At 62.0% G+C, this 20830-nt stretch overlaps 1 protein-coding gene and 1 long non-coding RNA gene across 2 annotated transcripts; one reads left to right on the top strand and one right to left on the bottom strand.

Annotated features, from left to right (window-relative positions):
• Positions 1 to 3304: 3304 nt before the first annotated feature.
• LOC121470848 (uncharacterized) lies at positions 3305 to 4707 on the bottom strand. Its single transcript, XR_012058522.1, has 2 exons — positions 4564 to 4707; positions 3305 to 3552 (listed from the first exon to the last, which is right to left on the bottom strand). It is a non-coding gene; the product is annotated as an uncharacterized lncRNA (long non-coding RNA).
• Positions 4708 to 4908: 201 nt separating this feature from the next.
• Positions 4909 to 20155, top strand: FIBCD1 (fibrinogen C domain containing 1). Its single transcript, XM_030286597.4, has 7 exons — positions 4909 to 5063; positions 9543 to 10019; positions 10893 to 11052; positions 11698 to 11834; positions 16918 to 17014; positions 17217 to 17396; positions 17600 to 20155. The coding sequence occupies exons 1-7, from the start codon at positions 4992 to 4994 to the stop codon at positions 17857 to 17859; spliced, it is 1383 nt and encodes a 460-aa protein (XP_030142457.4). The 5' UTR covers positions 4909 to 4991; the 3' UTR covers positions 17860 to 20155.
• Positions 20156 to 20830: the final 675 nt, after the last annotated feature.

The raw sequence follows: 20830 nt of genomic DNA, 5'->3' as shown, positions 1-20830 counted from the left end.
TTGGGATTGGGGTACCCAGGTCTGCCCTGCGTTGGTTTTCACCAGCCCAAAGCCCTTTCTGGAGGCTGCTGAGAGCAAGGGGAGCTGGAGGAGGCACCACTGCCCCCCCTCACCTGCATATGCTCCTCCAGATGGCCCAGGCTGCTGCTCTCCATGTGGGAAAAGGTTTTAAATTAAAATCTTCCCTGTGTTTTTTGGCGATTTTTGGCCGGGTTTCTTTCCCCTGACTTCCCAGCTCTGCAGCCCATTTGCCATCATTAAGCGCAGATGGAGTGGCAGCACGGTGGAGTTGGGTGGGTGGTTGGGCACAGGGGGGTCTCCAGCCAGGGCTCAGACCCACAGAGACAGCTGTGCGCCCCACAGACACAGCTGTGTACCCCACAGAGACAGCTGTGTGCCCCACAGTGACAGCTGTGCGCCCCACAGAGACATCTGTGTGCCCCACAGAGACAGCTGTGCACCCCACAGACACAGCTGTGCACCCCACAGAGACAGCTGTGCACCCCACAGATACAACTGTGCACCCCACAGTGAGCCCCTCTCAGGCTGGGGTCAGCCCTATCTCTCCACAGCCCCCCTTGGCTGTCAGGAAATGGAATTGTTCCTCTCTGGAGATCCCTGATGACCCCCACAACCAGCCCCTCTCATCAGCACCAAAGTCCCCCTGTCACCATGCCCAAAAGGGCAGGAGAGCTCCTTCAGAAGCCCAGCACCCTGGAAATCCATCCCAGTGGGGTCTGACCTGGCTCTGCTCCAAACCAGAGCCTTTTCCCACCCATCAGCTGCTCATGATGACCCTCTCACCAGGTGTAGGGATGGAACAGGACAGGACAGAGGGATGGGACGGGATGGGACGGGATGGGATGGGATGGGATGGGATGGGATGGGATGGGATGGGATGGGATGGGATGGGATGGGATGGGATGGGGATGGATGCAGCTTTCCTGCTATCCACAAGCCTGGCAGAGGAGCAAAACCCACACCGGGGCAGGATCCAGCCCCTCCAGGGACTCTGGGATGCCAACTTTTCACAGAAACAGAGGATTACAGCACATCAGTTCCAATCAATACTCTGCCGTGGCAGAAAGCAAAGGGAAAAGAGGAACAAAAAGAGGTTTCTCATTTGCGGGGGATTTGGGGCTTTTGTTGTGTTTGGAGGGAGGAGGGGAAAAAAAGCTTGAGAAAGGGCTGGGAAGGAAGAGCAGCACTCACCCCTCTGAGACAGGGTGGGACCCTCTGAAACACTCAGGGAGCCAGGGAGAGCATGTGGGCATGGGGTGGGATTGGGATGGGAACAGGGTGGGTGTGGGGTGCTCCGTCTCCACCCGGCACAGAGGGCTCCATTCTTTCCTCCCCAGACTATGGCACCTGCAGCAAAAGGGGCAAAAGTGGAGGAGAGGCTTTGGCAGAGGGGAGAGAGGAGAAAAGTTGCTCAGCCCTGGTCTGGTCCTGCTGAGACCCCCACAAAGTACAACCAGGCTTGGAGGTGCTCTAGATAAAATGGGGGTGTTAAAGGAGGGGTTTTGGAAACCCAAATATGCTGCAGGGAGAAGAACAGAAGTGATGCCACTGACCCTGTGTGGGCTGCAGCCCAAGACCTCTTTGTGGGTGGTTTGTCTCATTGTCTGAGCCATCGATTCCTCCTGTGGAAGAAAGGCCCTGACACAGCGAGCGGTGTCCTGCCGTGTCACCCAGAGATGGGCAGAGCACTCAGCCCTTGGGACAGCCAGAACGTCCCCTCCTGCTGAACGAGGGGGACAGGGCAGTGCTGGGAGCAGGAGCTGGGGGCACCTTGGGCTGCCCTGCTCCTGTGCAGGGACCCCCAGAGCAGCCAAACTCCCAGCAGGGAGAGCAGCCAGCGGGGACCAGGGCAGGATTTTGTCACTGCGGGTCAGTGCCTGGCGAAGGACCAGCGAAGGACCAGCGAAGGACCAGCGAAGGACCATCCGGGCTCTCCCACGGCTGCTTGGGATGAGGCTCACGCTCCTCCTCTGCATTCTGCGCTCTCGCCGGCGCGGGGACGAAGAGCTTTGAAGGAGCTGCCCTTTCATTATTAATATGATGATGATGTCTGACGCCGTGCGTGTGCAGCGACGGCTCTGCCTCCCCTGGCTGCCTGCCGAGGAAAGCACACGCTGCTCCCGGGGGAGGGCTCGGTGTCCCCCCGCCCCAGCCTTTCCCCCAGTCCCCGTGCTCCGCACAGCCCCTCTCTGGGCTGGACCCATGGGTGTTCTCACCGGCTCTGGCCCTGGCAGCCTGGGGATGCACACCAAGTGAGGGTAAAGTGCCACCCTCATGTCCCACTCTCTGCAGTGCCCTGTCCCCACGGGGGGCACAGCGCTGACACCCCCACTGCAACTCTGCTCGCTGTCTGGGACCACAGCGTAGAGGAGGGTGTCTGAAGTGTTTTAAAAGACTCTGTTCGGAGCTTGGGTCTGATCCTGTGTTGCTTCAGTCGTTTTCTTCCCCCGGGCCAAGCCGGGACCTCGGGGCAGTGCGGGTAGAGCCGGCCTCGGCAGAACCCGCAGCCTCCCGGCATCCTCACATCAAACCTCTCCCCGTTTTTGCCCTCGGGCCACAGCCTGAGACATGAATCATCCTCTCCGATGCCTATCGATCCGTGCTGGGCTGCTGGTAGACCCCCCTTGTCACCCCCTCCCCTGTCAGCCCCCGGGACAGGGTCTGTGCCCATCAGTGCCCAAGGCAAGGGGCACCCTGAGCCCGCAGTCCCTCCGGACACAGCCTGTGGAGCTGGGCCCGGGGCTGTGGGGCCCTGGAGCTCATCTGGCCGTGGACACCCTTCCCATGTCCCAGTTCCACAGCTACAGCCGACCCCTGTGACAGGAGGTGACACGGCTCCGCGTAAGTCAGTGATGAGCCAGGCCAGCATCCCTGCTGGCCTCTGAGCATCACTCAAGCTCCCACAAACACGGACCCCTCTGCCAGGGTGGCAACCTCCATCCTGCTCACCTCACTGCTGGGACACCGGCACCTGGGGGTGGCCCTGGCACCGAGCCGGACCCCGCAGCTCGCAGGCAGCCCAGTGCCAGGGTGCGGTGGCACAGCCCGGGCATCCCATCCCATCCCGCACCGCCTCCACCGTTCGGCTGTGGGTTCTGTCAAGGTGTGTTGGATTGCAAATGAACCGTCAGCCCGCTGCACGGTCCCGGCTCCATCTGCAGCAAATGAGTTGCTGGACTTGGAGAGTGTCCAGTTGTGCAGCTCGGCGTGCCTAACGCCCAGGGCTGACAAGCCACTGAATCACTCCTCCCCGCGCTGCCAGGCCGCATGAAGCCAAGATGCATTTCTTTTTAATGATAAGTTTTTATTGTTTGGAGTTCAGCTTCAACTGCTTCCCGGGGGCAGCGCCTCCCGCTCCCAGCACGGGCGAGCGGAGCGGGGAGCTGAGCCCGGCTGCTGTGGGCACACCGAGCTGGCCGGGCTCAGCTGCAAAGGGAAGTCCTTGAAAACCGTCCATGGGGAAGGAGCTGGGCCGCCAACCACGAGCATCACCCGGTAAATCCACACAAAACACCTCTGCAGCCAAAGCACCTGGCCGGGAGACAACGCACACACCTCACACACACACACACACACACACACACACACACACACACCTCACAAACACACACACCTCACACACACACCATTTGCCAGCCCAGCACACATCCAGCTGTTCCCAAAATAGACTGTGTGCCCTGGAGAGAAGCTGCTTCCACCCCTCGTCCCCCACACATGCAACCTACCACTCCTGTGCCACACCTGCCCGCACAGGCAGGCAGCCCCCGCCCCAGTGAAGCCACACAGGAGCTGCTGGGAGGTCCCGACCGGGGCTGAGCTCCAGGGACAGAGACCCAGGAGGGTTTGGGGGGTGCCACCTGCCCAGGGGACAGCCTCATGCTGCAGGACAAGGGGCTGCAGGGCTGCCCAGGAGGTTTCCCGGGGGATTCTCAGCCTGGAGAGAGAACTGAGTCTCCCCCCAGCCGGATTGAAGCAGCGCTGAGCCATCGCTGCTCTCACGATGCTCCTCTGAACCCCTCAGCAGCACTCCTGCCCGCAGGTCAGACAAGTGGCAAATAAAAGATTTACGGGAGGTGCGGCAAAGCTATGGGAAGGAAAACCACATCCACACGGGAGCGGCGGCACATCAGGCCGGGAGGGAGCCCTGGCACGCAGGGCCAGCACCACGGCTTTGGGCTGGGAACGCTGCGTTTGGGCATCGCTGTGACCCTGGAGGGGTGGGGGCGGCTGCTGCCTCGCCCCGCCAGCAGCGGCTTCCCCGAGTGCGCTGGGATTTGCTCAGAGAAGCCTCCCAGCACTTTGGCTACCCTTGGGCGCAAAGGTTTTGGGGGGGTGGCGATGGCAATGCCATCCCCTCCGCCTCCCCCGCCCAGCACCCTGCCCGTCCCTGCCCACCGAGCCTCACTCACCAGCTTGGGGTGTTCCACCGGAGGATGTAGGGGCGTATCTGGGAGGGGGTGAGCGGGTTCCGGGGGCACCCCCCGCTCTCCCCCCGGGCCCCTGCAGCACCCCCGATTCCGCTGGTACCAGCCCCTGCCTTACCTGCTGCAGCTCCTCCAGCTGTGCTGCCACATCTGGGCAGCTGCGCAGCCCGGGGCCGGAGTGAGGGGTTCGGCTCCGGGTCCGGAATGATTGGGGCGGCCGGGGGGCGGCGGGCGGTGCTGGGGGGGGCGGGGAGATCCCCCAGGGCATCACCGGGAGGGGTGCCCGGAGCGGGGCCGGGGGAGCCCCGGGGGGTATCGGGGCGGGCGGGGAGGGAAGATCCACCCCCATGTCCGTGCCCGTGTCCTCCCTCCCTCCTCTTCCTCCCTCCCTCCTCCTCCTCCTCCTCCTCCTCCGCCGCCGCCGCCCGTCCTCCGCCGCGGCCAGCCGGGCAGCGCGGGCGGGCCGGGGGCTGCGCCGCCGGGGAGGAGGTTTGGGGGGACTTGTGGGGGTCCGGGCACTTGCTTGGGCTGGAAGTTGGCGGCGCGATGGGGAACGAGCGTTGGAAAACCGTGGGAGGAGCCTCGCAACTTGAGGATGGGCAGCAGGAGAAATCGCAGGTACGGGGCGGGGGGCAAGGGGGGCAGGGGGGGGTCAGCCAGCCCGGGGGTCCCAGCGACCCCCCAGTGTCCCCAGCGAGCTTTTCTCCCTACGCACCCCAGCGTGGCGAGCTGCCCGCCGTCCCCACCCCTGTGCGAAGCCCCCCGGGCTGCACCTCCTCGCCCCCTCCCAATTAATGTGTTAATTAACCTGCGGCCAGCCCCGGGGTTGCCCCGCCGGGCAGCGGGCGATGCTCCGGGGCTGCCACACGCCTCTGCTGAACCTCTACACGCTCTAAACTGCTTAAATAACCCTTGCAAGGGGATTTGGGCATCTCAGCTCCGCGCTGCAGCCGGAGCCATCCCTCCCGGTTCGGCTCTGGAGCTCCGGGAGCCCCGCGGGGTTCCGGGGGGAGGCCGGTGCTGCGGCGGGTGCGGGGACACGCGGGGTGCGGTGACACGCGGGGGAGCCGCGGGGACACGCGGGGGATCCGGCACGTGCCGGAGCCCGTTTCACATCCCGCCGCACGTGTGGCAGCTCCGCCAGCCACCCAGCAGGGTGGGAGCCCGAGGAGACCAGGAGGGATCGGCTCGGAAGGGACATTAAACATCACCCGGTTCCAACCCCCCTGCCGCGGGCAGGGACACGATCAGGTTGCTCAGAGCATCCAGCCTGGCCCTGGACACTTGTAGGGACAGGCACAGGCGTGGATGGATGCGCTGAGCGCGGGCAGGGTGGGAAGAAGGAGTGCGGACTGTGGGCAAACGTGTCTGCGAAGAGCTGGAGGAAGGGACCGAGAGCTGGCAGTGCTGCCCTTCCTCGGAACCCAGGAGCTGGGCAAGGATGGGGGGAGCAGCCCTGAGACACGCTCGACCCTGAGTCCGCCACTTTCCTGTGCCCTGACACCCGCAGCAAGGCAGAGAGGGGTTTCTGCCTGACTTCCCCTTCTGCGAGCAGCCCGGGAGACCCCCGATGAGCCCCCGAGAGGCAGATCAGCCTGCCCTCCCCTCCCTGGAGAGCTCCCTCCCTGTGCACAGCCCCTGCATGCAGGGATTCGGGCAGTGCCATCCGTTCCGAGCTGCCATCCCCCCGATTTTGTGGCCCCGGGGGGCGACCCGGGCAGGATGGAGGATGGATCCAACCTGGCCACAGGATGGTTGGCGGGGGGTTTCAAAGGATGCGCAGAGTTTGCCGTGCAGCCGGTGCTGCGGTCCCGGCTCCCGCAAGCTCGGCTGGAATGCCATCCCAGCCCTCTGCGTGCTCGCCATCCTTCCCGTCCTCTCTCCTCTCCCTTTCCCCATCCCTGCGAGCGGTGCGGGCAGGCTCTGGGTGACGGAGGAGAGCAGGAAAACGGGAGCGGGATTCAGCTCACCAGCTCCGTCCCCGCCCGTGGGGAGCACCGGGGGCGGCGGGGACACTGCCCCGGCCCGGGGCGAGGGGACGGGGGCTGCAGCCCCCAGCCGGGCGGGATGGGCAGCGAGGGTGGAGAGGGACGGAGCAAGGATGAGAACTGAGCTGCTCAGGCAGCTCTGAATGAGCCACAGGCTCGGGGAGGAGGACGGAGCCTCGCTGCCCTGGGGCGCCTGCAGCGCTGGGTGGACCCCGGCAGGAAGGTGCGGGCACCCGGACTAAAGTTTGCACCAGCTGATGAGCCTGGGAGATGCAAACCACAGTGTCCACTTGCCTGGGAAGCAGAACACAGGTTCTGGTTCGCCCCTGGCTGAGGGCACAGCCCAGGGGCAGAGCAGCCAGGCTGCAGGACCGCTGCCTCCCATCCCACAGCAGCAGCTGGTCTGCTGAGCCGGAGAGGGGCAGGGATTTTGGCAGGAGCAAAGGGCACCTCCTCATCTTAAAGCATCTCCCAGGGCAGAGCTCTCTCTCCATCCATCTCTCCAGGGACCAGCTGCCTCTGGCTGCCCTGGGGACAAACCGGTTGGTGTCCTCCCCTTCCCACAGGCTGCATGTGCTGGAGCTGCTGGTCCCCATCCCCAGAGCAGCCGGTCTGGCTGGCTGGGTGGGCTGGGGAATGATTTGAGGGTCCTGACAGGGTCCAGAGCTGCTCACAAAGTGTGGCTGGGTCACCAAGGACCCAGCCCCCATGGGTGACCAAGTGTAGATCTACTCCCTGTGCCAGTGCAGGGCTTGGACAGTCCATCTCACCAGGGACACCACCATGCCCTAGATCCTGCCTGAAGCCCCCTCCCAGCCTCCAGAGCAGCTTTGCAAGTGAAGATCTGCTCATCCCAATCACCACCCAGTCTCACAGCTTCTGCTCTCCCTAGGAAGGAGACACTGGGACCTCCAGCCCAATGGATATCCCCAGGGGAACATCAGTAACCAGGGCAGGGGGATGTCTTACAGCTGTCCAAAAGTCTTGGCAAGAATTCCTGGAGGCTGAGGCCATGGAACCCACAGCAGGAACCCTAGGGATCACGAGAGCTGTGGTCATGGTGAGGCAGGAGCGTGTGGCCCAGGGTTCAGAGCTGGGCACGCTGCTGCAGTGCTGCTTTGCTGGAGGGGCTTGGGGGGACCCCCACCCCAGTTTGGAGTGCTGTTGGTGCCACTGGCTGAGTTTGCCTCCTCTCCCCACGGCAGGTTGCCAGGTAACACAACCTGCCAGCAAAATGCCGTGGGACTCCTGAAGCTGCTGCCACTCAGGATCTTGCTGTTGCAAGCAGAGGGGATCACTTCGGGAGGGGATTGGCCCCCAGTTCCTGTTGCTGGTGGGAGGGCAGGGATTCTGGGGCTTGAAGGCTGGAAAACAGCCGGATAAGCTCCCAGTGTGGTGGTACACCTGGGCAGAGCTGCGAGGTTCTGGTGTGTTACAGCCCAGCTGGGATTTGTGTGGCCGTGGGAAGCGGAGCCTCGTCCATCCGTGGCTCTGTTCTGGGAGCTCTCACTGCTCAGAGGGGACCCTCGGGCTCTGCAGCTCCTCCATGTGCCCCTCCAGCTGGGCACAGCAGCAGGGGAGGGCACAAAGCCCTGGAGATGAGGGTGCTGTCACAGCCAGGACAACCACAGGGACATGTCCCTGCTCACCCTGTAGATCCCAAACCACCAGACATTGGCCTGTGGTCAGCAGCCACCCCTCCTGTCACTTCTGTGCTTGCAAGGTGCTGAGGGGCCCAGCTGAGCCCAGGTCCTGGGTGTCCACAGAAGGATCTGAGTGATGAGCATCTCCCACCTCTGCCTGCCACCATCCTGCTGCTCCTGGGTGTCCCCTGTGCCCCCGAGGCAGGGCTCTGTGCCTACACACACCAGACAAACTCCTCCACCCCCTGCTTGCCCAGAGCTTCCCTTATTGCCTTTGACATCTCCTTTTAACCTGTGCCAAGGGGCTGAGCCTGGGGCTGTCTCCTCACAGAGCTCCCTGCAGGTGGCTTCCCAATCATCCAGCGCTCTTTGCATCTGCAGCCTCACTCCATGGAGAGGGGGAGGAACCCAGAGCATTCCCGGGGCTGGTGGGGTGTCCTCAGCCCCCCAGCCAGCCCCACTGCAGCTGGGGTCACCTTAATGCAAATGGTTGCGTGAGATGGAAGGAAATGAAGGGTGCTTGAAGGAAGGTGTCACTCCAGATAGATGTGCACGGGAGGGGACAGGGCCTGGGAAATCTTTGCAGATGCAGCAATTTTCCCCTCGTTTCTGGGGAAAGTAGTCTTTGTCTCACTGAATCTGCAGTTTGCTGCCAGCCCTGCAATTCCTTGTGACAGCTGTGGCCAGGGTCAGGGGGAAACCACAGCCTCTGTCCTGCAGGTGTGAGGAGGAGGGGAGGTGGGGGGAGAGCAGGAGCTGATGGGATCGGGGGGCAGCTCACCCGCTCTGCACTGACTGCGCTGGCACTTCAGGCTTTGCAGGGGAAAAGGCTCTTGGTGGGCACGGAGCAGGTCCCACGGGCTGAGCTGATGGGCCTGAGCAGCAGCAGAGATGCCAGAGGGGCTGGGGGGGTCAGGGACCTTTCCCACAGCGACTCTCCCTTACTGGGATGCTCTGGGACTGATCCAGAGGCTTTGGGAGCAGCTCTGCCCCCTCCAGCAGGAAATGAGGTGACAAGGGAGATGAAGAGAAGTCGCCTGCCATAGCTGAGAGCTGCCCTATGCAGAGCAGGTCCCCACGACACTCAGGGCAGCACAACCCCAGCACTGCCCCACAGCCACCCTGGCTCTCTCCCTGCGCTCCCTGCTGTGAGGGACACGAGGTGTTTTCCCTTTTTCTCCCCACCTTTGTGCCCAGGGCAGCAGGGAGCCCCCCACACATCTCCTGGGGAGCCAGGGCTGCTCCAGCCCAGGATGGCTGCTGTAAATAAAACATGCCAGCGGGAGCCGGCGCTGCCGTGCCTTCGCTCTCGTTATTATTTCATACCCGCTCCCGGGCGGGCTGGGCTGCTCTGCTGGCTCCGTGTTCTCCCGTGGCCTCCGTGTCCCTGCCACTGCCAGAGCCTCCCCGGGGTGCAGGGGGTGTCCAGGGGGGTGCTGATGGCGATTCTGTGTCTCTGCCCGCAGAGGATGAGCTGCGGATACATCCTGTGCACCGTCCTGCTCTCGGTGGCCGTGCTCCTGGCGGTGACGGTGACAGGGGCCATCCTCTTCATGAACCACTACCACACGCCCGTCACCGAGTCTCCCCCCGTCATCAGCACCAACCCCGAGGAGCCCAACGCGCTGGTGACCATCGAGAAAGCCGACAGCTCCCGCATCAACATCTTCATCGACCCCAACTGCCCCAGCGCCGCCGGCGCCCTGGCCCGCGTGGAGGGGCTGCAGAGCTCCCTGCTGCACGCCCTCACCGACCACGACGCCGAGGCCAAGGCCACCAAGAGCCAGCAGAAGGCCCTGCTGGTCACGGTGGCGGACGAGGTGGCCAAGGTGCTGAGCCACGCTGTGCAGCTGCGCGCCGACTGCGACGGCCTCAAGAAGGGGCACAGCGCCATGGGGCAGGAGCTCAGCGCCCTGCAGGGAGAGCAGGGCAGGCTCATCCAGGTGAGCCGGGGCTGGCAGTGCCAGGCAGGGCTCCCTGGGGCTGGAAATCCCTGTCCCCATGTCCCTGGGGGCACGGCTGCTCGCAGCCCCTGCCCACAGCATCCAGGAGAAGGAGCTGAGGTTGAAGGTGAGCCCTTGGGAATTGGAAGCTGGGAAGTCTCTCTGCCAAACCACCCCAGTGCTGGTGAGCCAGGCGTGCAGCCTCCCACATTGTGGCTGTCCCAGCTCCAGGTCCAGTTTGGGAGCTCCAGTCAGAGCCAAGCACAACACAGAACCTTCTCAAGGCCAGTTCATGCAGCCATCAGTCCCCTCTCTTTACAGTCCCCAAAATCTCCCAGCCAATGAGCTGGGTTGAAATGCCTACCTGAGCATGCCAGGGGTCTGCCAGGTGTCACAGCAAGATCCAGGGCACGGCTGGGTGTTCCTTGCCTGACCCTTCTGGTGCTCAACTCCCTCTGCCCAGAGCTGCTTGTTTCTCGCTGCTTCCTTCCCTGCCCATCCTGAGGCTCTGCCACAGCCACCCTGTGTCACTGTCCCAGCCTGGGTCACCTCAGGGAATGAGAAGAGCTGGCGGCTGCCTCAGGACACGGCTATTCCTGCCGCCTCCGTCATCCCGTCCTTTGCCCGGGACAAATCCCATGGGATTGCACACCAGTGCACCCAAGTTTGGGGATTTCTCCTCCCAGGTGCTTATCTGGACCCTGACCCCTACCAAAAAGCAGCAGAGACGTTTTATGGGATCTGCTGTGGATTTATGTCCCCAGCAGCCCATACCCGGCACTGCTGAGCAGAGTGCTCAAGGGGCTGGGATGTGGGAGGTGTTTAACCATTTAACCTCAGTTCGGTGTCCCCCCGTGTGTCCCCTGGCCACAGCTGCTCTCGGAGAGCCAGACCAACATGGCTCGGCTGGTGAGCTCCGTCAGCGACGTCCTGGACACGCTGCAGAGGGAGCGCGGCGCGGCCCGGCCCCGGCTCAAGGCTGACCTGCAGCGAGCTCCAGCCAGGGGAGCACGGCCCCGGGGCTGCTCCAACGGTGAGGGACATCCCTGCCAGTGCCTGGGGACAGGGATGTGCCTGGGGCTGCTCCTGGTGGGGAGACACCACCCAGAATGGGGAGAACCATCCTGGAGAAGGGATTTCATACAGTGCAGGGGGTGGAGAAGGAAGGAGATGGAAAGGTGTGTCACCCTGCAGCTCCCACTTGTCCATAAAGCAGCCCAAAAACCCCTTCACAGCCCTGCAAAAGCACAGAGGGTAGCAGGGACACACTCCATCGGGTGGGGAGGGTGGCCCTGCATGGGATAAGCAGTGCCATTCCTCAGCCCGGGTTGGGATGCAGCTGGGTGAGCCTGTCCTGGAGCTGGGAGCACATGCCCACAGCCTCCCTGGGCACTGGCTGTCCCCTGTCCCCATCTGGGTCCCAACTTGCCCTTGGGATCTCCCAGGGACATGAGGGCAGTCCCTGCCAGCTGCTGGGGTGTCCCCACGGTGGTGGCGTCCCCCTTGGCACTGCCCTGATCATCAGAGGAGAAGGGAGGGAAAGAGCAAAGTAGCACCAAGCTGGCAACTAGAGCTGGAAGCAAGGTTGGGAGCCTGAAAGAAATGGCAAGACATTAAATTAGACCATTAATTAACCAGCTTTCCCCTCATCCCACCCCATCCCCACGGCACTCTGCAGGCTCCCGGCCCCGAGACTGCTTTGACATCTACGCCAGCGGACAGCAGGAGGATGGGATTTACTCCATCTTCCCCACCCACTACCCTGACGGCTTCCAGGTCTACTGTGACATGACAACAGACGGGGGCGGCTGGACGGTGAGCTGCCACCAGGCTGGGGACACGGGGGATGGCACTGCCCCATGGCTGGCCCCGTGCCGGGCTGCCAGGCGTGGGAGATGTCGCTTTGGACACTTGGAGGTGGCATCAGGAGGGACAATAAATGTCAAGGGGGACTGGCTGTGCACCCAGAGCTCGCAGAGGTGCCAGGCAGAGCCCTGAGCTGGAGCCTGCCCTGGGGCTGGAGGGGGGTCCAGGCAGGGAGCTGGATGCCACCTCTGGGATTTGTCCTTCTCAGCAGGGGCACGGTGTGGCTGCAGTGGCTGTGGCTGTGCCATGGGCACGTGGCTGTGCTTTCCTCCTGGACCCAGTGAGGCGGTGCTGGGGCTGGGGGCAGACCCAAACCCACACGTTTGGCCTCATCTGAGGCCGGGGTGCCTGGGGCACCTCGGGTGCTCTGCTGATTCACCCCCTGTCCCATTCACTCTGCCACGATGGCCCTGTGATCCCAGTAATGGGGGCAGGAGCAGGGGTGGGGGACAGCTCTGCCACCCCCAGCCTGCAGCCCCCGCTGCCCCAGGGAGCAGAGGGGTGTAAGCAGCTCCCCCCACCCTGGAGGGCATCACTTGGGGTGCCAGCAGGACAGAGAGGGGGTCCCAGGAGGTGGTGGGGTCTCAGCAGGAGGGGTGGGCAGGCAGCCTCTGCCCTGAGGATGTTCTGGGTGAGCCGAGCTGGCCAGCACCCCTCCAGCTGGGCGCTCTAGGAAACAAATCCCCACGATCTGATTCCCCTAAGCAGCTTTGAGCAGGGCCAGGAGGGAGCTTAGCCCCCCTGCCCTCAGGGGCTGATGAGCCTTCGACCTCCGAGAGCCCACCCTGGGCAGGAGGAACCTGTGGTGTGGGGTGGTATCTGCAGCTCCAGTGGGGAAACTGAGGCACAGCACAGACGGGGACCTCAATTCTCGGGGGCCTACAGAGGGGAGAGGGGGACCCTCCTGGCTCCCCAAGGTGCAGAGGGTCCTTGCAAACCCTGTGCACGGTCTGCACAGCCTCCAGCAGCCCCAGCCAAGCCTGAAGAGCAGCCCAAGGTGATTAGCGAGACACTCAGAGGCTTATTGAAAGCTGCTGCGGGCTGGGGAGGGCTTGGGCTGGGCTGGGGAGGGGGCACAGCGAGTGGTTCCAAGCCTGGCAGCACCGGGAGGGTCTGGAGTGGCACAGACACCTCGGCCCTGCCCTGCATGGTGGGGCCAGGAGCCAAACCAGGTGCTGGATGCCAGGGGCCGAGGGACAGCCCAGCTGGGTGAGGGTGCACACCCACCCCAGGCTCCTGGTTCTTGGGGCTGCCCTGCAGCAGAGGTTCCAAAGGTGCCTCTGGTCCCTTGGGTGCAGGGATTGTCTCAGCCATCTCTGGGGGCTGGGGCTGTGGGGGCACTGGCTGGTCCAGGCTCCAGGGAAGCCGTGGCATGGCTGGGTGCTGTGGGGCAGAGCCTGGGAAATAACTGGGAAATTGGGAAATTTCCCTTCCCTTCCCCTTCCCTCCGCTCTGGAGCGATTACTCCTGACATTTGGGCTTATTTGCATGTGGGTGGGTGGAAGTGATGGCAGCAGCTGAATCAATTTTGACTTGGGAGCTTTGGGAGCTGCTGAGCTCAGCTTTAGGCTGCCTGGACAGCTCAGAGGCCACGGGGGCTGGGCAGGGGGAAGAGCTCAGGACCTCGCTGTCCCCAAAGCATGATCCACAGAGGCAGGGTCCTGCTCGCTCCCTGTCCCCTCCTGGGGGAGGCTGAGCAAGGCTGGGCTGGTTTGTGCCCCTCGGTCACGTTTGCTGCTGCTGGGGATGTGGGTCTGATGGGAGCATCCATATCCTGTGCCCAGCACTGCCTGGATTGCAGTGAGTGCCCTGGGACTGCCCAGCCCAGCTCTGCCCCTGGCACTCACCTCTGGCTCTTTCTTAAAGTAATAATGGCATGGTAGAGGTCAAAGAAGGCTCAGCAGCTCAGGAGGGCTCAAGAAGTTGCCTTTTCCTATGATGTTGTCTTCAGAATGTCTTTGCAAATGCCACACACTCCTCCCAGTGCCCCTGAGCCTCCATTGCTCCTCATGTGGGGCAAAATCCCCTGGGATGAGCAGCTCAGCTCCACGAGCAGCTGTGCTCTGTGTGCCTCAGCACCACCTCCGTGCACAGCCTGTGTCGGGAAATGGTGGGAAAGCCAAAGAATCCAGAAGAAAAAAAAGCTGTGCCAGCAGGACGAGGGCTGTGGTGACATCAAGTGACAGCTCCCAGCTTCAGGGGTACCTGCTGTGCTGGGACACGGGTGGGGACAGCCTCACCAGCCTGGAGGGGTCCTGGGGAGGGATGGGGCTGAGCAGACACTGGGCTGGGGTAAAGCACAGGCAGGGACTGAGAGGAGCCACAGGAGCACGTTCTGTTTCCAAGGATGTGGTTTATGTGTCACCACAAACAGGGCCAGGCAGTGCTGCCAGATGTGGTGTCCACAGCTGTCCCCCAGGACTGGCTCTGCTCTGCTCACAGCTTTTCCCTGGCTGAGCCCAAGGATGGTGTCCCTGCTGTGACAGGGCTCAGAGGAACCTTGGGGACAGGGCTGTGGGGTCTCTGCCGTGCTGCCAAAACTGGAAGCAGGAGCCTGAGCTCTGTGGTGCTGGAGAAGATGTGGCTGAGCATGTCCTCAGCCCGGGAGTTTCAAGCCCACCAGGAGTTTGGTGGAGCTGAGGGAGAGGAGGCTGCCATGGCAGGGACAGGTTGATGCTCCCACTTTTCTCTGCTTTTAACCCATTTTTCTGGGTTTGTGGCTTTGCAGGTGCCAATCCCTGCACCACGGGGGCAACTGGGGGAGGCAGAGAATGGGGGAGATAAATATTTCAGCCTTGCCTTTAAAGAAGGGAGGGAAATCCTTTTTGCTTAAGAGGGGGGTGATGCATATTTGATGAGGAGGAAAAGAGCAGCGAGGCAGGGCTGGGAGCACGATGAGCCTGCGGGTGCACCCAGCATTGCCAACCCTCCCAGAGGGTGAGCAGGAGGCTCCCACAGCCCTGCCTGCACCTGGGGGGTGCACAGAAGAGGCATAGAAGGATTTGTGCATGAGAGATGATGAGGATGGAGCAGGAGACTCGGGAGAACACAGGAGCTCAGCACTCACCAGCCACCAGCCTGGTTTTGAGTCCCCTCGGGGCTGAGCCTGGTGGGCAGTGGGGCACTGAAGGATTCTCCTGGGGTGATTCCTGAGCCGTGCCAAGGCTCAGACAGTGCAGCCCTGTCCCACACTGTCGGAATCTGTGGGTATTGGTGATTCCGAGATTGTAGAAAGTCTCTGTCTTTCTGCCCCACTGCCAAAGCAGAAGCCATAATTCCTCTGTGCTGGTTTCAAGGTTGTTTATTCTGTTTATCTCTAACATGTTCTGCTGCCCTGCCGCAGCTCTGTCCTGCAGGGCAGCGTGTGGGGCTCTGCCCTCAGTGGGATGGTACAAACATTAAATACCACAAACTACCTGTGCTGGATTTACAATAACGTGCCAATATCTGTCACCTACGTTGGACAGTGTGTCCCCAGCCTGAACCAACAGAAAAATGCCAACACCACAACGAAACATGGAGGGCATGAAGAAGGAGAAAAAGGACAAGACACACCCAATTCCTCCATCTTGTCCCCTCTGAACCCCTAATCTAGAAACCTAAAATTTTACTTTTGCACCCGTGTCACACTTAATTATTACTTATATCAAACACTCAGAGCTGGTAATTCATCCTGTAAGATTGAAAACTCTTTTCCATGGCCAGAGATCACAGACAGTGTCTCTGGGGGCTCTGTGCAGGGGGGTTCCTGACCCCTGCCAGGGTCCCAGGGCAGCCAGAGGGAAGCCCTGGATTCCCACACCACACACTTCCCTGGGCACCACTCAGCCAATTGGGCTATTTACAACTGCGGGTCAAAGCCGATTAAGAGGCAGCCCTGGTCCGCAGCCACCGCCTTCCCCAGCACCGATGGTGGCTGGGGAAAATCAGCTTCAGGCCCCTGGCCAGCCACGCTGTCCCCCTTTCCCAGCAAGCCTGAAGAAAGCCCCTTTAAATGGGCTTAACCACAGCTTCTCAAGTGCTCAATGCAGGGATAAAAATTAAGGCTCTAATTCTAGAAGGTAAGTACAGCAGATCAGAGCTGTGCTGATCCTGGGGTGCTGGAAATTGGGCTCGGCAGCACAGCCCAGCTCTGAAGATGGGGTGCTCTGGCCCCTGGGCTGTCAGAGCCTGGGAGGGTCCTGCCTAAATCACCGAGTGCCCCAACTGTCCCCACCACAGCCTCGGGAGCACAGAGCTCGGAGGGAGCGGGGCAGGCTTGCTCAGCCAACTTTAGTGCAATTAATCCGGGGCTGGAGGCTTAATTAAGTTCAAATGGTCAGGCACGAAGCAGCGTTTTCTGGGTTGCTGTCAATAAATCAAACCCAAAACTATGGATAAAAGGGGATGAAACACACAGGGCACACGTGCTGATGAGCAGATGGGAGAGGAAAAGGGAAAGGCTCCGAGCAGAAAAGCTGAGTTGAGCCCTGGGATCTGCCTGGGATCCAGGGGCTCTGCAGGGCTCAGGGCAGCTCATTTCTCTGGGGGATTGATGAGGCTGTGACAGAGGTGATGTTTTATAGTGGGGTGACTGCCCAGGAGAGCAAGGAGATCCAGGAGGAAGAAATCAGCCCCGCTGGGTTTTCACAGAGGTCTGAGCAGCCAGGAGAGCTCACAGTGAGCCGGGCACCCGAGCTGCAGGACAGACCTCGGGTCGTGCCCCCCATGTCTCTGCTCCCCTGTGCAGGAGCAGAGCCCGGCTCTTTGGAGGCAGCTGTAGGGTGTCCACCACCCCAGGGACACCCGACAACTTCCAAAGGAGCTTCAGGCTCTGAGCTCAGCTGACATCTCAGACAGAGGATCCTGTGAAGGGTTTTACCTGAGCCACCCCTAGGATGGAGCATTTCCCTGTGCAACCGCCGAGCCAACGGGGTTTGATTTGTGCCCCGGTGGCAGGGAGGGGTGGGCAGCACGGTGGGGAGCAGAGGGGCTGCCTGGGGCACGCAGGGTGGGAGCAGCCCCACAGCTGATGCTCTCTGTGTGTCCCCAGGTGTTCCAGCGGCGGGAGGACGGCTCCGTCAACTTTTTCCGTGGCTGGGAAGCCTACAGGGACGGCTTTGGGAAGCTGACAGGAGAGCACTGGTTAGGTGTGTGGGGTTGGCAGTGCCCCATCCTGGGCAGGCTGGCAGAGCCTCTCTCCCCTGGAGAGATCTGGGGTTTCTTTGTGATGGAGGGGACACTGAGACCCCCCTGCACACCCAAGTCCTGGGAGTGATGGGCCGGGCAGGGAGGGGCTGGACCCCTGGGCATCCCCAGCGGGTGCTCACACTCACCCTTTCCCTCTGCCAGGGCTGAAGAGGATCCACCTGCTGACGGTGCAGGGCAGCTACGAGCTCCGCATCGACCTGGAGGACTTTGACAACGGCACCGCCTTCGCCCACTACGGCACCTTCGGCGTGGGGCTCTTCTCCGTGGACCCCGAGGAGGACGGGTACCCCATCACCATCGCCGACTACTCAGGGACAGCAGGTAGGGCAGCAGGGTGGGGGCACACACGTGGGCCCGTGGGCACCGAGCCCCTCGCTGGGCTGTTCCAGTGGCCCTGGCAGCAGCACCGGAGGCGCGGTGGGGTTGGGCACCTGCCCCATTGTAGGATCCCCACTGGGGTGCCCAGAGGAGCCCCACGGGGCGGGGCAGGAGGTGCCCATCAGGATTCCTTCCCCCTGGGACAGGTGACTCCTTCCTGAAGCACAACGGGATGAAGTTCACCACCAAGGACCTGGACAACGACCACTCGGAGAACAACTGCGCCGCTTTCTACCACGGCGCCTGGTGGTACCGCAACTGCCACACCTCCAACCTCAACGGGCAGTACCTCAGGGGCCACCACAGCTCCTACGCCGACGGCATCGAGTGGTCCTCCTGGACCGGCTGGCAGTATTCCCTCAAGTTCACCGAGATGAAGATCCGGCCCGTCCGGGAGGAGAATTAGCTGATGGCAGCAGCCCCCACGCCGTGCCCAGTCCCCTGCCCTGCCCCAGCGCCCTGCAGACCCACCCCCTCAGCTGCCATCCTCCCCATCCTCTCTGAGGGCTCACCCGCCTCTGAGGGGCCCCTGGGGAGCATCTGCTGCCACTGAGGGTGGCTTTGGCTCCTGGGCACCCACAGATGTTGCCAGACCTTTGCTTCCCACTGCCGTGGCTCCCCTGCAGCCAGAACGGGTGTCCTGGCCAGACTGTGACCCACGGCCTGTGCCCGTGGCTGGGGCAGAGAGGATGCAGGTATTTGGGCAGAGGTGCCCTGCAGGGGAGGAAAAGGGCTGCCTGGAGGTAGGGAGGGAGGGATGCAGCAGCTCAGGCAGGCTGAGCACCTCTGGTCACCTCTGCTCTGGGCACGGACACCTGGCAGTGGGCTTGCCAAGCTGGCAAGGGACTGGGGGCTCTTGTCATGAGGAACCCCAGGCCCCCCAAACCCCCAGGACTGGGATGAGGCTGCTGCTCCACAGCTCCAGCTCCCCCATGGTGCTACTGGTGATGGGGAGGGCTCAGCTGGGTCATTCTGACCATGCCAGCAACTCCTCCTCCGGACTGCAGAACACTCCCTGCGCAGCTGGGGAGGGACGACCACCAGCTCCTTAGTCCCTGTCACCCCTGTCCTGACTCCTGGAGCCTCCCAGCAGGTCAGGACACCCCAAAGTGAGCCAGAACGGCGCTGCAAGGACACACACCCAGAACTGAGCATGGCATGGAGCTGTTCTGGCAGTGCTGGGGACACAACAAGGAAGAGGAGGAGGCGAGGAAGGCTCACTTCCCAACACGGCTCTGCCTGCATTTGCTTTCCCCAAACCCTTTGGCAGCTCAGCCACATCTCCCAGCGAGCCCCCTCTGCTCTCTGGGCACCCGAGCTCATTTTCACCCCAGCTGAGCTGCGGCACTGCCTCGGCACCTGCAGATATCCAAAGCCTTTCATTCCCTCAAATCCCGTTAAGGTTTTGCAAAAAAGAAGCCCCGAGTGGGGCTTAGCATCTGCAGGGCCCTGATAACGGGGCAGCAGCAGCAGCTGGGCCAGGCAGGAGCTGCCGTGGGCTGTGGGACTGATGTCTCCTGCTGCTCCCTGGAAGGACTCAAATGGGGGACTTTGTCAAAAAAAACCCGAGAACCAAATGTGAGCAGACTCTGGACTGAGAGGGGAGGGGACAGATGTGACCCTGCCACCCTTTACATCATTCTCTGCCTGTGCTACAGCACAGCCCTGCCCCAAGAAACACCATCAGACAGATGGAGGGACTGAGGAGGGGAGGAAAACTCCCCATCTCCATTTCCAGGGCAGCTTAAAGCACGGGGAGGTCAAAGACTCATCTTCCCAGCTGTGCCAGGTTTGTACTTCCCTCTGTGATTCTTCTTTTTTTAAAGCCTTCCTCACCCCACATCTTGTGCTGGACAAGATCTCTCACCTAGCGGGTGAGTGGCTGTCTGTCTGCCCTGACAGAGAAATCACAAACGGTGCACTGGGATCACCACAGCTCTTCACTCTGCCAGAGAGATTCTCCAGAGCCCTGAGGTGAGGATGAGCTCTGAGTGAAGGGCACTCAGCTCTGCACACTCCATCCATGCCCAGAGAGGTCAGGCTGGTGCTTTCTGGAGCGATGGGAGCCGGGGAAACTCAGCAGTGGCATTTCTCAGCACAACAGCAGGAGCCCTGACAGCTTCCAAGGAGCTTCCTGTGTTCCACTGGACCTTTCTGGAAAGGGTCCTGCCTGCACCCACCCATCTTTACTTTTTGATCAGTTATTTTGGTGGGCTGGCTGTAGCTGGGTTTTGGGCAGGAATGCACATGGAACCATGTGCTGGGTGGGAAGGCTCATCCCCTCCCAAACCCCTCCACTGGTGTTCTGCCGTGCCAGGGAGGGAACACTGTACGTTGGTTTGTTGGTAGCACATCCTTGTGTAACTGCCTGTGTCTCCCAGGACCCCCCAGAGATTTGTTTTGATTTGCACGAGAGGTATTTAATCCATGCCAAGGCGCAGGATTTCCCAGGATTATTCCCAAGAGCTCACGCATTGCTCTGTGGCCCTGGATTAGGTTAAACCCCTCTGTGGTGACACCTCCCTGGAGAGGGGCGGGCAGGGGGGACTGTGGGTCTGGGATGTGGCCATGGACCTTCCCAGAGAAGCCCTGGGCCAGGCCGTGGTGTGTAGCAGTGCTGTGAAGTGTAGGTCGTGTGTGAGTGTGTCCAACACTGTACATGTGGACTTTATAAACTCCTTAATAAAAGGATCTCATCGTTACCCGGCGTGTGACAGCCGTGACAGCGCGGGGACACGGCTGGGGGGACAAAGGGAGTGACACTGAATCCCTGCAGCTCCTCACGTGGCACCCTTGGGAATTCCACACTGAAACCACCCTGCAAAACAAAACCCAGGGGGCTGAGGAGGCTTCCCAGGAAACCCAAACAAGGCCCTGCAGGACTGGGAGGGTGGCGGGTGTCTGTGCCAAGGGGATCTGCTCTGATGCACAGAGCACCGAGCGATGCCCCCAGTCCCTCCCTGCTGCCCACCTCACCTTCCACTGCCACAGCCCAGGACAGGCCGAGGGGACAGCAGGGTGCCCTGGGGACCATGTTCCAGCACTGCTGGCTGTGTGTGTTGGCCAGGGAGGGTGGCAGCACTTGGGCATATCCATGTGGGGCCAGGCCCTGGGTGGGTTTGGGGACACAGGGGTCTCCAGTGGTGCCTGGATGGGTGGGACCCCCAACAGCTGCACACAAGGACACAGCAGCCAGATGAGGGGGACACACGTGGGCCCCCAGATGAGACCCTCCATCCCAGCAGCATCCCTGACAGCTGCCAGGGACACGAGGCCAGCTCCAGCTGCTCCTCCAAATGAGGCAGCAAACAAAGGCGGTGCGTTAATGAGTGGTGTTGCTGTGTTCCCACTGTGGCAGCTCCACCAGGCCTGTCCCC

The sequence above is a fragment of the Taeniopygia guttata genome, chromosome 17, assembly GCF_048771995.1.
Source record: "Taeniopygia guttata chromosome 17, bTaeGut7.mat, whole genome shotgun sequence".
Lineage (NCBI taxonomy): Eukaryota > Metazoa > Chordata > Aves > Passeriformes > Estrildidae > Taeniopygia > Taeniopygia guttata.
The sequence above is the reverse complement of the archived record's forward strand: the minus strand, read 5'-3'. Positions and strand labels throughout refer to the sequence as shown.